The sequence below is a fragment of the Salmo trutta genome, chromosome 7 (assembly GCF_901001165.1).
Source record: "Salmo trutta chromosome 7, fSalTru1.1, whole genome shotgun sequence".
Classification (NCBI taxonomy): domain Eukaryota; kingdom Metazoa; phylum Chordata; class Actinopteri; order Salmoniformes; family Salmonidae; genus Salmo; species Salmo trutta.
Window position 1 is genome coordinate 47833726 of NC_042963.1, and position 13123 is coordinate 47846848.

Here is a 13123-nt window from a genome sequence, read left to right on the forward strand (position 1 = left end):
TTAAGACAAAGGACAGTCAATACGGAAAATGTCAGTTTCAGTTTCTTCAAGTGCAGTCGCAAAAACCATCAAGCGTTATGAAACTGGCTCTCATGAGGACCGCCACAGGAATGGAAGAGCCAGAATTAGCTTTGCTGCAGTGTAAGTTCATTAGAGTTACCAGCCTCAGAAATTGCAGCCCAAATAAATACTTCAGAGTTCAAGTAACAAACACATCTCAACAACTGTTCAGAGCGGGACTGTGTGAATCAGGCCTTCATGGTCAAATTGCTGCAAAAAAAACACTACTAAAGGACACCAATAAGAAGAAGAGACATGCTTGGGCCAAGGAACACTAGCAATGGACATTAGACCAAACTGGAGATTTTTGGTTCCAACTGTTGTGTCTTTGTGAGACGCGGTGTGGGTGAACGGATGATCTCCGCATGTGTATTTCCCACTGTAAAGCATAGAGGAGGTGGTGTTATGGTGTGGGGGTGCTTTGCTGGTGACACTGTCTGTGATTTATTTAGAATTCAAGGCACACTTAACCAGCATGACTACCATAGCATTCTGAAACAATATGCCATCCCATCTGGTTTGGGCTTAGTGGGACTATCATTTGTTTTTCAACAGGACAATGACTCAACACACCCCCAGGCTGTGTAAGGGCCATTTTACCAAGGAGAGTGATGGAGTGCTGCATCAGATGCCCTGGCCTCCACAATCCCCCGACCTCAACCAAATTGAGATGGTTTGGGATGAGTCGGACCGCAGAGTGAAGGAAAAGAAGCCAAAAAGTGCTCAGCATGTGGGGGAACTCCTTCAAGACTGTTGGGAAAGCATTCCTGGTGAAGCTGGTTGAGAGAATGCCAAGAGTGTGCAAAATGTATTTTCTGAAATTGTATATGCAGGGCTCCCACGTAAAAGAGACACTGGTCTTAATGGTGGCTCCCTGATTAAATGAAGGAAAACAAATTATACCCCCTAATTCCCCATTTGAGATATCAAACATAACACTAAAATAGGTGGTCAATATCCTGACAAACTATAATAAATAAATGCACATTGAATGCACACAAGTGGAAGCTTCTTATCACCATCAGAGAGACATAGGTGAAGGGCAAGAAGGGTGATCATTTAAGTTGGAGATCAACAACAACCCATTCACACTACAGTATATGGGAGAACAGAAGCATGCCCATTGATTGCCCTGCCTCTGTCACCTCTAGGACAGCCCAGAGAGGAGGAAGAAACAATAACAAAAGGAGGAGAGGGACATTGAAGACGCACCACAGGCGGGTCTATCTACTTGTGCTCTCCAAACTCCTGCCAGTGGAGAGCGCTTTGTTCCCTTATTGAAATGTTTTATTGTTGCTTTCACAAGTTAAAAACGACATTTGCGAAATCAATCTACTACAATAGTTGCTAACGTTTCACCATGCCATTCCATTACCGTTATTGCAACATTTAAAACATTTCTGATTCAAGTGTGATACAGGCTAAATTGTTACGTTTTCATTTGCCTTGGGCGGAATGTTTATAGTGACCATGAGCGTTCGCAACACTCATGAGGTAGAAGTTCTGATTATTTTTATTACAGTAACATGTAGGCCTATTTGTGTGCTGTTTAGTCCTGAGAGTTTCTCAGTCTCTATTTTGCCACTGTGAACGTGAATAGATATAGCTGGCCTGTGCACCAGAATAGGTGTGGCCAAGTGCCCATTTTGGGATGTTCCCCTCAGTTCAAGTTTGACAACTCATTGGGGAGGCTGTGTTTTTTGACAACTCATTGGGGAGGCTATGCCTTGCCATAACGGTTAGGACAGGTTTTGCCTGATGAGGCTGTTTTTTTTGCTGGCATTTTAAAATCAGAGGTCTGTATATACAGTATACTGAACAAAAATATAAATGCAACAATTTCAAAGTTTTACTGAGTTACAGTTCATATAAGAATATCAGTAAATTCAAATGAATGAATTAGGCCCTAATCTATGGATTTCACATGACTGCGCATCCATGGGTCAGCCTGGGAGGGCATAGGCCCAGCCAATCAGAATAGTTTGTTTCCCAACAAACAATGCTGCGCACTGGCGCACATTAGCCCGAGCAACGCCCCGGGACTGCTTAGCAGAAGAAATACTGTATCAGCCCAAGGAGAGAAGCACGAGATTGAACTTCACTCAACTTTCTAGTTTTCCCTGTTAGTTAACACTATCAACGTTTCCCTTTACTGTGTCAATTGTGATCGAATCAACACAATATTATCCACTTTCAATGCAACATACCAAAACAAGCTATCCAAGAGATTTTGTTGTAGGCATAACGCATCGGAGTAGGATTCTATTGCATTTTATTTATTTATTTAACCTTTATTTAACTAGGAAAGTCCGTTAAGAATAAATTCTTATTTACAATGATGGCCTATCGGGGAACAGTGGGTTAAATTGCCTTGATCAGTGGCAGAACGATAGATTTTTACCTTGTCAGCTTGGGGATTCGATCAAGCAACCTTTTGGCCCAACGCTCTAATCACTAGGCTACCTGCCGCCCCAGTCCATACAGCCATCTGGGTTCTCAGTACATTGCACAGACAGGAATAAACACACAGGACTCAGTCAGTACTCTACACAGACCAATGCGGCATAACCAAATCTGAACTGCAGTAGGCCTATATGCAAATAGACCATTGCAATATATGGATCTGTGCCATTTACTTTGATCTGGACTGTGTTTACAGCGGTGGTCGTGAGTAGACGCGTTTGTTTTTAGATCAAAGCGAGTGCTGCATGTAGCCACGTGCACATTTTGTTCATATCCTTTAATAGTTAGTGATGCGTAAGATGGCGCCAACAGACCGGACCAGGAATACGACTTTCCCAAATTGGATCCTTTGTTCGCACCCCCCAGGGCAATTGAACTTATCCCAGAGGCTAGTCTAAGACGCCGCCGGCGGAGAAAAAGTACTCAGAGTGGACTTCTAGTCCGACTCAGGAGGCGGGCACACCATCCACTGCTTCCGAGTATATTACTTGCTGATGTTCAGTCTCTGGACAATAAAGTAGATGAACTCAGGGTGAGGATCTCCTTCCAGAGAGACATCAGGGACTGTAACATACTCTGTTTCACGGAAACATGGCTCTCTCCTGATATACTGCCCCTGCCCATACAGCCATCTGGGTTCTCAGTACATCGCGCGGACAGGAATAAAGAACTCTCCGGGAAGAAGGGCGGTGGTGTATGTTTCATAATTAACCACTCATGGTGTGATTGTGATAATGTACAGAAACTCAAGTCCTTTTGTTCACCCGACCAAGAAAACCTCAATCAAATGCCGACTGTATTACTTTGAGAGAATTCTCTTCGGTTATAGTCACAGACGTATATATTCCACCTCAAGCTGATACCACGACGCCCTCAAGGAACTACACTGGACTTTATGCAAACTTGAAACTACATATCCTTAGGCTAAATTTATTTTAGCTGGGGATTATAAAGCAAATTTGAGGAAATGCTACCGAAGTTCTATCAACACATTGACTGTAGTACTAACGCTGGAAAAACACTCGCCCACTGCTATTCTCTCTTCCGGGATGCCTACAAGGCCCTCCCCGCCAAATTAGATCTTGACTCCATTTTGCTCCTCCCTTCCTATAGGCAGAAACTCAAACAGGAACTACCCATGCTAAGGTCTATTCAATGCTGGTCTGACCAATCGGAATCCATGCATAAAGATTGTTTTGATCATGCGGACTGGGATATGTTCCGGGTATCCTCGGAGAATAACAATGTACACAGGGACACTGTGACTGAGTTCATCAGGAAGTGTATAGGGGATGTTGTTCCCACTGTGACTATTAAAACCTACCCAAACCAGAAAAAGTGGATAGATGGAAGCATTCGCGCTAAACTGAAAGCACAAACCACCACATTTAACCATGGCAAGGTGACTGGGAATATGGCCGAATACAAACAGTGTAGTTATTCCCTCCGTAAGGCAATCAAACAGGCAAAATGTCAGTACAGAGAGAGTGGAGTCGCAATTCAACAGCTCAGACAAGAGACGTATGTGGCAGGGTCTACAGACAATCACGGATTACAAAGGGAAAACCAGCCACTTCACGGACCCAGACGTCTTGCTCCTGTACAAGCTCCCGTAAACACTTCTTTGGCCTCTTTGATAACACAGTGCCCGATCCCAAGGACCGTGGGCTCTCGTTCTCCGTGGCCGACGTGAGTAAGACATTTAAACGTGCTAACCCTCGCAAGGCTGCCGACCCAGACGGTATCCCTAGCCGCGTCCTCAGAGTATGTGCAGACCAGCTGGCTGGAGTGTTTACGGACAGATTCAATCTCTCCCTATCCCAGTCTGCTGTCCCCACTTGCTTCAAGATGTCCACCATTGTTTCCTGTACCCAAGAAAGCAAAGGTAACTGAACTAAATGACTATCACCCCGTAGCACTCACTTCTGTCATCATGAAGCGCTTTGCAAGACTAGTTAAGGATCATATCACCTCTACCTTACCTGACACCCTAGACCCACTTCAATTTGCTTAACGCCCCAATAGACCCACAGATGATGCAAATCGCCATTGCACTGCACACTCCCCTATCCTATCTGGACAAGAGGAAAACCTAAGTAAGAATGCTGTTCATTGACTATAGCTCAGCCTTCAACAGCATAGTACCCTCCAAGCTCAACATGAAGCTTGGGGCCCTGGGTCTGAACCCTGCCCTGTGCAACTGGGTCCTGGACTTCCTGACGGCCCGCCCGCAGGTGGTGAAGGTTGGAAACAACACCTCCACTTCACTGATACGCAACAAAGGGGCCCCACAAGGGTGCGTGCTCAGCCCCCTCCTGTACTCCCTGTTCATCCATGACTGCATGGCCAAACACGCCTCCAACTCAATCATGAAGTTTGCAGACGACAACCATAGTAGACCTGATTACCAAAAATGATAAGAGGAGGTGAGGGCCCTGGCGGAGTGGTACCAGGAAAATAACCTGAGCTGGCCTCCCGAGTGGCGCAGCGGTCTAAGGCACTGCATTGCAGTGCTAGCTGCGTTACTACAGAACCTGGTTAGACACCAGCTGCGAACGGGAGACCCATGAGGCGACGCCTAATTGGCCCAGCATAGTCCGGGTAGGGTTTGGCCAGCTGGGATGTCCTTGTCCCATCGCGCTCTAGCAACTCCTGTAGTGGGCCGGGATCATGCACGCTGACACGGTCACCAGTGTTTCCTCCGACACATTGGTACGGCTGGCTTCCGATTTCAGCGTGCACTGTGTCAAGAAGCTTGGCGGGGTTGTGTTTTGAGGACGCATGGCTCTCAACATTCGCTTCTCCTGAGTCCATACGGGAGTTGCAGCGATGGGACAAAACTGTAATTACCAATTGGACATGACAAAATTTTTGATAAAAAATTCTAATTTAAAAAAATTAAAAGAAGGAGCTGATCGTGGACTTCAGGAAAAAGCATCACCGGGGGCACACTGCCCTCCAGGACAAGTACAGCACCCAATGTCACAAGAAGGCCAAAAAGATCAAGGACATCAACCACCTGAGCCGTGGCCTGTTCACCCCGCTATCACCCAGAAGGCAAGGTCAGTTCAAGTGCATCAAAGCAGGGACCGAGAGACTGCTTCTATCTCAAGGCCATCAGACTGTTAAATAGCCATCACTAGCTGGCTACCACCCGATTACTCAACCCTGCACCTTACAGGTTGCTGCCCTATATACATAGACATGGAATCACTGGATACTTTAATAAGTGGAACACCAGTCACTAATAATGTTTACGTACTGCTTTACTCATTTCATAAAACACACGTTTCAGTCACCTCCTTGTCTGAAGGACAAGTGGATAAACAGGTTAATGTCAAGCCCTGCATGATTTTTTTCAAATGTCTCATGGAATATAGGCCTACATTGAACACCACACATTTGCTGCTATTGTAGGCTGAAAGGTATAACAGCTATTTCCATGTTAATATGTTATGGAATGCATTTTCTCCATTGTTTTAGATGGTATGCCACTAGTAGGTCTACATTATGAACACTTAAAACTAACTTGGGGCTTCCTGCGTGGCGCAACGGTCCAAGGCACTTCATTGAAGTGCTTGAGGCGTCACTACAGACCCGGGTCTGATCCCAGGCAACCGGCCGCGACCGGGAGACCAATGGGGTGGCGCACAATTGGCCCAGCATCGTCCAGGTTAGGGGAGGGTTTGGCCGGCTGGGATGTCCTTGTCCCATTGCGCTCTAGCGACTCTTTATGGCGGGCCGGGCGCAATGCACGCTGACTTTGGTCGCCAGTTGTATGGTATTTCCTCCAACACATTGGTGTGGCTGGCTAACGGGTTAAGCGAGCAGTGTGTCAAGAAGCAGAACGGCTTGGCAGGGTCGTATTTCAGAGGGCACATGGCTCTTGACCGAGCCGTTACGGGATTTGCAGCGATGGGACAAGACTAACTACCCATTGGATATCACCAAATTGGGGAGAAAACAAAATGGGTACATTTATTTTTTTATTTAAAACGCCAAGCGGGTACAGCCTCAGTGATCACAGTAATGGTGCGCTGAAAGTAGCACAGAATTTTTACAACATTCATCAAACTTTGCTCAGCTGGCCTCCCGCCGCGCCACTCGGGAGTCCAGCTCCTTCATTGTGTTGACGTTGAGGTAGAGATTATTTTCCTGGCACCACTCTGTCAGGGCAGTCACCTCCTCCCTGTAGCCTGTCTTATCATTGTTGGTAATCAGCTGTCCAGTGGCTGGTCTCAGACAATCCCGAAGATGAAGAAGTCAGATGTGGAGGTCCTGGGCTGGCGTGGTTACACGTGGTCTGCGGTTATGAGGCCGGTTGGACGTATTACCAAATTCTCTAAAACGACATTGGAGGCGAGTTATGGTAGCAGTAACAGCTCTGGTGGACATTCCTGCAGTCAGCATGCCAATTGCACGAGCCCTCAAAACTTGACACCTGTGGCATTGTGTTGTGCAACAAAGCTGCATGTTTTAAAGTGACCTTTTACTGTCCCCAGTACAAGGTGCACCTGTGTAATGATCATGCAGTTTAGTCAATTTCTTGATATACCACACCTGTCAGGTGGATGGATTATCTTGGCAAAGGAGAAATGCTCACTAACAAGGATGTAAACAAAATTGAGCACACAATTTGAGAGAAATAAGCTTTTTGTAAAATATGGAACATTTCTGGGATCTTTTATTTCACCTCATGAAACATGGGTCCAACACTTCCATGTTGAGTTTATATTTTTGTTCAGTATATACTGTATAATGTGCCTTCACACCGCTCCACTTTTTCCACATTTTGTTGCGTTACAGCCTGAATTTAAAATGGATAAAATGTAGATATTGTCTTCGCTGGCCTACACACAATACACCATAATGTCAAAGTGGTATTATGTTTTTCAAAATGTTTACCAATTAATAAAAAATCTAAAGCTGAAATGTCTTGACTCATTAAGTATTCAACCCTTTTGTTATGGCAAGCCTAAATAAGTTCAGGAGTAAAAATATGCTTAACAAGTCACATAATACGTTGAATGGACTTTGAACGTGATTTTTTATGACTACCTCATCTCTGTACCCCACACATACAATTATTTGTAAGGTCCCTCAGTCAAGCAGCGAATTTCAAACCCAGATTCAACCACAAAGACAAGGGAGATTTTCCAATGCTTTGCAAAGACAGGCACCTATTGGTAGATGTGTCAAAATAAAAAAAGCAAACATTGAATATCCCTTTGAGCATGGTGAAGTTATTCATTACACTTTGGATGGTGTATCAATACACCAAGTCAATACAAATATACCGATGTCCTTCCTAACTCAGTTGCTGGAGAGGAAGGACACCACTCAGTGATTTCACCATGAGGCCAATGGTGACTTTAAAACAGTTATAGAGTTTAATGGCTGTGATAGGAGAAAACTGAGGATTGATTCATTCATTCATCCTGTTTGCAACAAGGCACTAAATAGAGCAAAACATTTTGCAAAACAATTAAGTTGTTAAGGACTGGGGAGATTTTCAGGATAAAAAAAATAAACGGAGCTACACACAGGAAAAAAATCTGGTTCAGTCTGCTTTCTACCAGACGTGTGATATTTCATAGTTTTGAGATCTTCACTATTATTCTACAATGAAGAAAAAAGTAAAAATAGAGAAAAACCCTGGAATGAGGAGGTGTCCAAAATTTGACCGGTACTGTATGTATATAGTAACCAAAAAAGTGTTAAAGAAATCAAAATATATTTTAGATTCTTCAAAGTAAGCCACCCTTTGCCTTGATAACAGCTTTGCACACTCTTGGCATTCTCTCAACCAGCTTCAAATGGAATGCTTTTCTAACAGTCTTGAAGGAGTTCCCACATATGCTGGGCACTTGTTGGCTTCTTATCCTTCCCTCTGCGGTCCAACTCATCCCAAACCATCTCAATTGGGTTGACGTCGGGTGATTGTGGAGGTCAGGTCATCTGATGCAGCACGCCATCACTCTCCTTCTTGGTCAAATAGCCCTTACAGAGCCTGAAAGTGTGTTGGATCATTGTCCTGTTAAAAAACAAATGATAGCACAAACCAGATAGGATGGCATATCGCTGCAGAATGCTGAGGTCGCCATGCTGGTTAAGTGTGCCTTGAAATCTAAATAACTCACAGAGTCACCAGCAGAGCACCCCCAAACCATCACAACTCAATGCTTCACGGTGGGAACCACACATGTGGAGCTCATCCGTTCACCTACTCTGCGTCTCACAAAGACTCGGCAGCTGGAACCAAAAACCTCAGATTTGGACTCAGACCAAAGGACAGATTTATACTGGTATAATGTTCATTGCTCGTGTTTCTTGGCCCAAGCATGTCTCTTCTTCTTATTGGTGTCCTTTAGTAGTGGTTTCTTTGCTGCAATTCCACCATGGAATTGGTGATTGATTCACGCAGTCTCCTCTGAACGGTTGATGTTGAGATGTTTCTGTTACTTGAACTCTGTGAAGCATTTATTTGGGCTGCAAAATCAAATCAAACTTTACTTGTCACATGCGCCGAACACAACGTGTAGACCTTACCATGAAATGCTTACTTACAAGCCCTTAACCGTCAATGCAGTTCAAGAAATAGAGTTTAGAAAATATTTACTAAATAAACTAAAGAAATATTTGTATAAAAAGTAACGTAAGGGTGAAGTGACTATGCAAAGATAAAAAAAACGGGGGGGGGGGGGGCGTCAATGTAAATTGTTCGTTGGCCATTTGATTAATTGTTTGACAGTCTTATGGCTTGGGGGTAGAAGCTGTTAAGGAGCCTTTTGGTCCTAGACTTGGCGCTCCGGTACCGCACAGTAGCAGAGAAAACAGTCTGACTTGGGTGACTGGAATCTGACAATTCTTTGGGCCTTCCTCTGACACCGCCTATTATATAAGTCCTGGATGGCAGGAGGCTTGGCCGGTGATGTACTGGGCCATGCGCACTACCCTCTGTAGCGCCTTACGATCAGATGCCAAGCAGTTACCATACCAGGTGGGGATGCAACCGGTCAGGACACTCTCGATGGTGCAGCTGTATAACTTTTTGAGGATCTGGGGACCCATGCCAAATCTTTTCAGTCTCCTGAGGGGGAAAAGGTGTTGTTGTGCCCTCTTCACAACTGTATTGGAGGTTAGTAAATCTAATGAACTTATCCTCTGCAGCAGAGGTAACTCTTCCTGACGTAATGACGGCACGAAAAATACAGCGCGACACAGAACAAAAGCAGAAAAATACTAAGCACACAATTCCAACAACTAAACAAGTTCAAGTTGAGCAGTCATTTGAAAGAGTAAGAACATTTCAGCGAGACAACTGAGGCAAAATCCATTAACGTCAAGATAATGGAATTCATTGCCCTTGACAATCAACCGTCCTCTGTCGTGGATGATGTTGGCTTTCGCCGACTGGTCGAGCTCCGGTACACACTATTTTTCAGATATTGCCCTACCGGAGTTAGCCAGTATTGTTGAAAAGTACAGTTGAAGTCGGAAGTTCACATACACTTAGGTTGGAGTCATTAAAACTCGTTTTTAAACCACTCCACAAATTTCATATTAACAAATTATAGTTTTGGCAAGTCGGTTAAGACATCTACTTTGTGCATGACACAAGTACTTTTTCCAACAATTGTTTACAGACAGATTATTTCACTGTATCACAATTCCAGTGGGTCAGAAGATTAAATACACTAAGTTGACTGTGCCTTCAAACAGCTTGGAAAATTACAGAAAAGGACGTCATGGCTTTAGAAGCTTCTGATTGGCTAATTGACATAATTTGAGTCAATTAGAGGTGTACGTGTGAATGTATTTCATGGCCTACCTTCAAACTCAGTGCCTCTTTGATTGATATCATGGGAAAATCAAAAGAAATCAGCCAAGACCTCAGAAAATAAATTGTAGACCTCCACAAGTCTGTTTCATCCTTGGGAGCAATTTCCAAATGCCTGAAGGTACCGCGCTCATCTGTACAAACAATAGTACGCAAGTATAAACACCATGGGACCATACAGCCGTCATACCGCTCAGGAAGGAGACGCGTTCTGTCTCCTAGAGATGCACGTACTTTGGTGCGAAAAGTGCAAATCAATCCCAGAACAACAGCAAAGGACCTTGTGAAGATGTTGGAAGAAACAGGTACAAAAGTATCTATATCCACAGTAAAACGAGTCCTATATCAACATAACCTGAAAGGCCGCTCAGCAAGGAAGAAGCCACTGCTCCAAAACCGCCATAAAAAAGCCAGACTACGGTTTGCAGCTGCACATGGGGACAAAGATTGTACTTTTTGGAGAAATGGCCTCTGGTCTGATGAAACAAAAATAGAACTGTTTGGCCATAATGACCATCGTTATGTTTGGAGGAAAAAGGGGGAGGCTTGCAAGCTGAAGAACACCACCCCAACCGTGAAGCACGGGGGTGGCAACATCATGTTGTGGGGGTGCTTTGCTGCAGGAGGGACTGGTGCACTTCACAAAGTAGATGGCATCATGAGGCAGGAAAATTATGTGGATATATTGAAGCAACATCTCAAGACATCAGTCAGGAAGTTAAAGCTTGGTCGCAAATGGGTCTTATGGACAATGGACCACAATGGGTCTTATGGACAATGACCACAAGCATACTTCCAGAGTTGTGGCAAAATGGCTTAAGGACAACAAAGTCAAGGTATTGGAGCGACCAACACAAATCCCTGACCTCAATCCTATAGAAAATTTGTGGGCAGAACTGAAAAAGTGTGTGCGAGCAAGGAGGCCTACAAACCTGACTCAGTTACACCAGCTCTGTCAGGAGGAATGGCCCAAAATTCACCCAACTTATTGTGGGAAGCTTGTGGAAGGCTATCCAAAACGTTTGACCCAAGTTAAACAATTTTAAAGGCAATGCTACCAAATACTAATTGAGTGAATGTAAACGTCTGAACCACTGGGAATGTGATGAAAGAAATAAAAGCTAAAATAAATAATTCTCTACTATTATTCTGACATTTCACATTCTTGTATGTATGTATGTATGTATGTATGTATGTATGTATGTATGTATGTATGTATGTATGTATGTATGTATGTATGTATGTATGTATGTATGTATGTATGTATGTATGTATGTATGTATGCATGCATGTATGTATGCATGTATGTATGTATGTATGCGTACACACACACACACACACACACACACACACACACACACACATTCAACAGTTTGTGGTCACTTAGAATGTCCTTCTATTTGAAAGAAAAACACATTTTTGGTCCATCAAAATAACATCAAATTGATCAGATATACAGTGTTGACACTGTTAATGTTGTAAATGACTATTGTAGCTGGAAACAGCTGATTTTTACAGAATATCTACATGGGCGTACAGAGGCCCATTATCAGCAACCATCACTCCTGTGTTCCAAAGGGCACGTTGTGTTAGCTAATCCAAGTTCATCATTTTAAAAGGCTAACTGATCATTAGAAAACCCTTTTGCAATTATGTTAGCACAGCTGAAAACTGTTGTTCTGATTAAGGAAGCAGTAGAACTGGCCTTCTTTTGACTAGTTGAGTATCTGGTGCATCAGCATTTGTGGGTTTGATTACAGGCTCAAAATGGCCAGAAACAAAGCGCTTTCTTATGAAACTCCTCAGTCTATTCTTGTTCTGAGAAATTAAGGCGATTCCATGCGAGAAATTGCCAAGAAACTGAAGATCTTGTACAACGATGTGTACTACTCCCTTCACAGAACAGCGCAAACTGTCTCTAACAAGAATGGAAAGAGGAGTGGGAGGCCCCGGTGCACAACAGAGCAAGAGGACAAGTATATTAGAGTGTCTAGTTTGAGTCTCCTCTTCACTGTTGACGTTGAGACTGGTGTTTTGCGGGTACTATTTAATGAAGATGCCAGTCGAGGACTTGCTAGGCGTTTGTTTGTCAAACTAGATACTTATGTACTTGTCCTCTTGCTCAATTGTGCACCGGGGCCTCCCACTCTTTCTATTCTGGTTAGAGCCAGTGCTGATAATGGGCCTCTGTACACCCATGTAGATATTCCACTAAATTTTTTTTTTAAAAATCAGCCGTTTCCATCTACAACAGTCATTTACAACAATGTCTACACTGTTTTTCAATTTCATGTTATTTTAATGGACAAAAAAGTTGTTTTTCTTTCAAAAACAAGGACATTTCTAAGTGACCCCAAACTTTTTAACGGTAGTGTATATTTTTTTACAAATCGATACTTGCAGTAAAATAGCAATATAATATCTTAAAAATATTATTGCAATACGCAACCATTGATTTCACCCCCCCCATCACTAAAGGGCTTTACCTACTGATATATAATGTTAGATAAAGGGCCTTGCCTGCTGATATATGGCTCTAGTAAAGGGCCCTTACCTGCTGATATAGGCTTGTTTGAAGTCGGGCCTCATGCTGATGGCCTGTCTGTAGAGCTGGTCAGCCTCCTCCAGCCGTGAGTCATTGGTACGGATCAGGTTGGCCAGGTTAATGTACACGTTCAGGTGGTTGGGCGCAACACGGGTGGCGTACTTCTTCCCTGGAATGATCTGGAAGGGCATAATCAGTGATTATTCCCCTCAGCA

The 13123-nt window shown here is 43.7% G+C and overlaps 1 protein-coding gene across 1 annotated transcript in view; it reads right to left on the bottom strand.

The window, feature by feature from the left end:
* Positions 1-13123, bottom strand: part of tmtc3 (transmembrane O-mannosyltransferase targeting cadherins 3) — a 127711-nt gene that overhangs the window by 15328 nt on the left and 99260 nt on the right. Inside the window, exon 12 of the mRNA XM_029759207.1 lies at positions 12918-13087. Coding sequence (XP_029615067.1) covers positions 12918-13087 — 170 coding nt within the window. The remainder of the gene's footprint in view (positions 1-12917; positions 13088-13123) is intronic.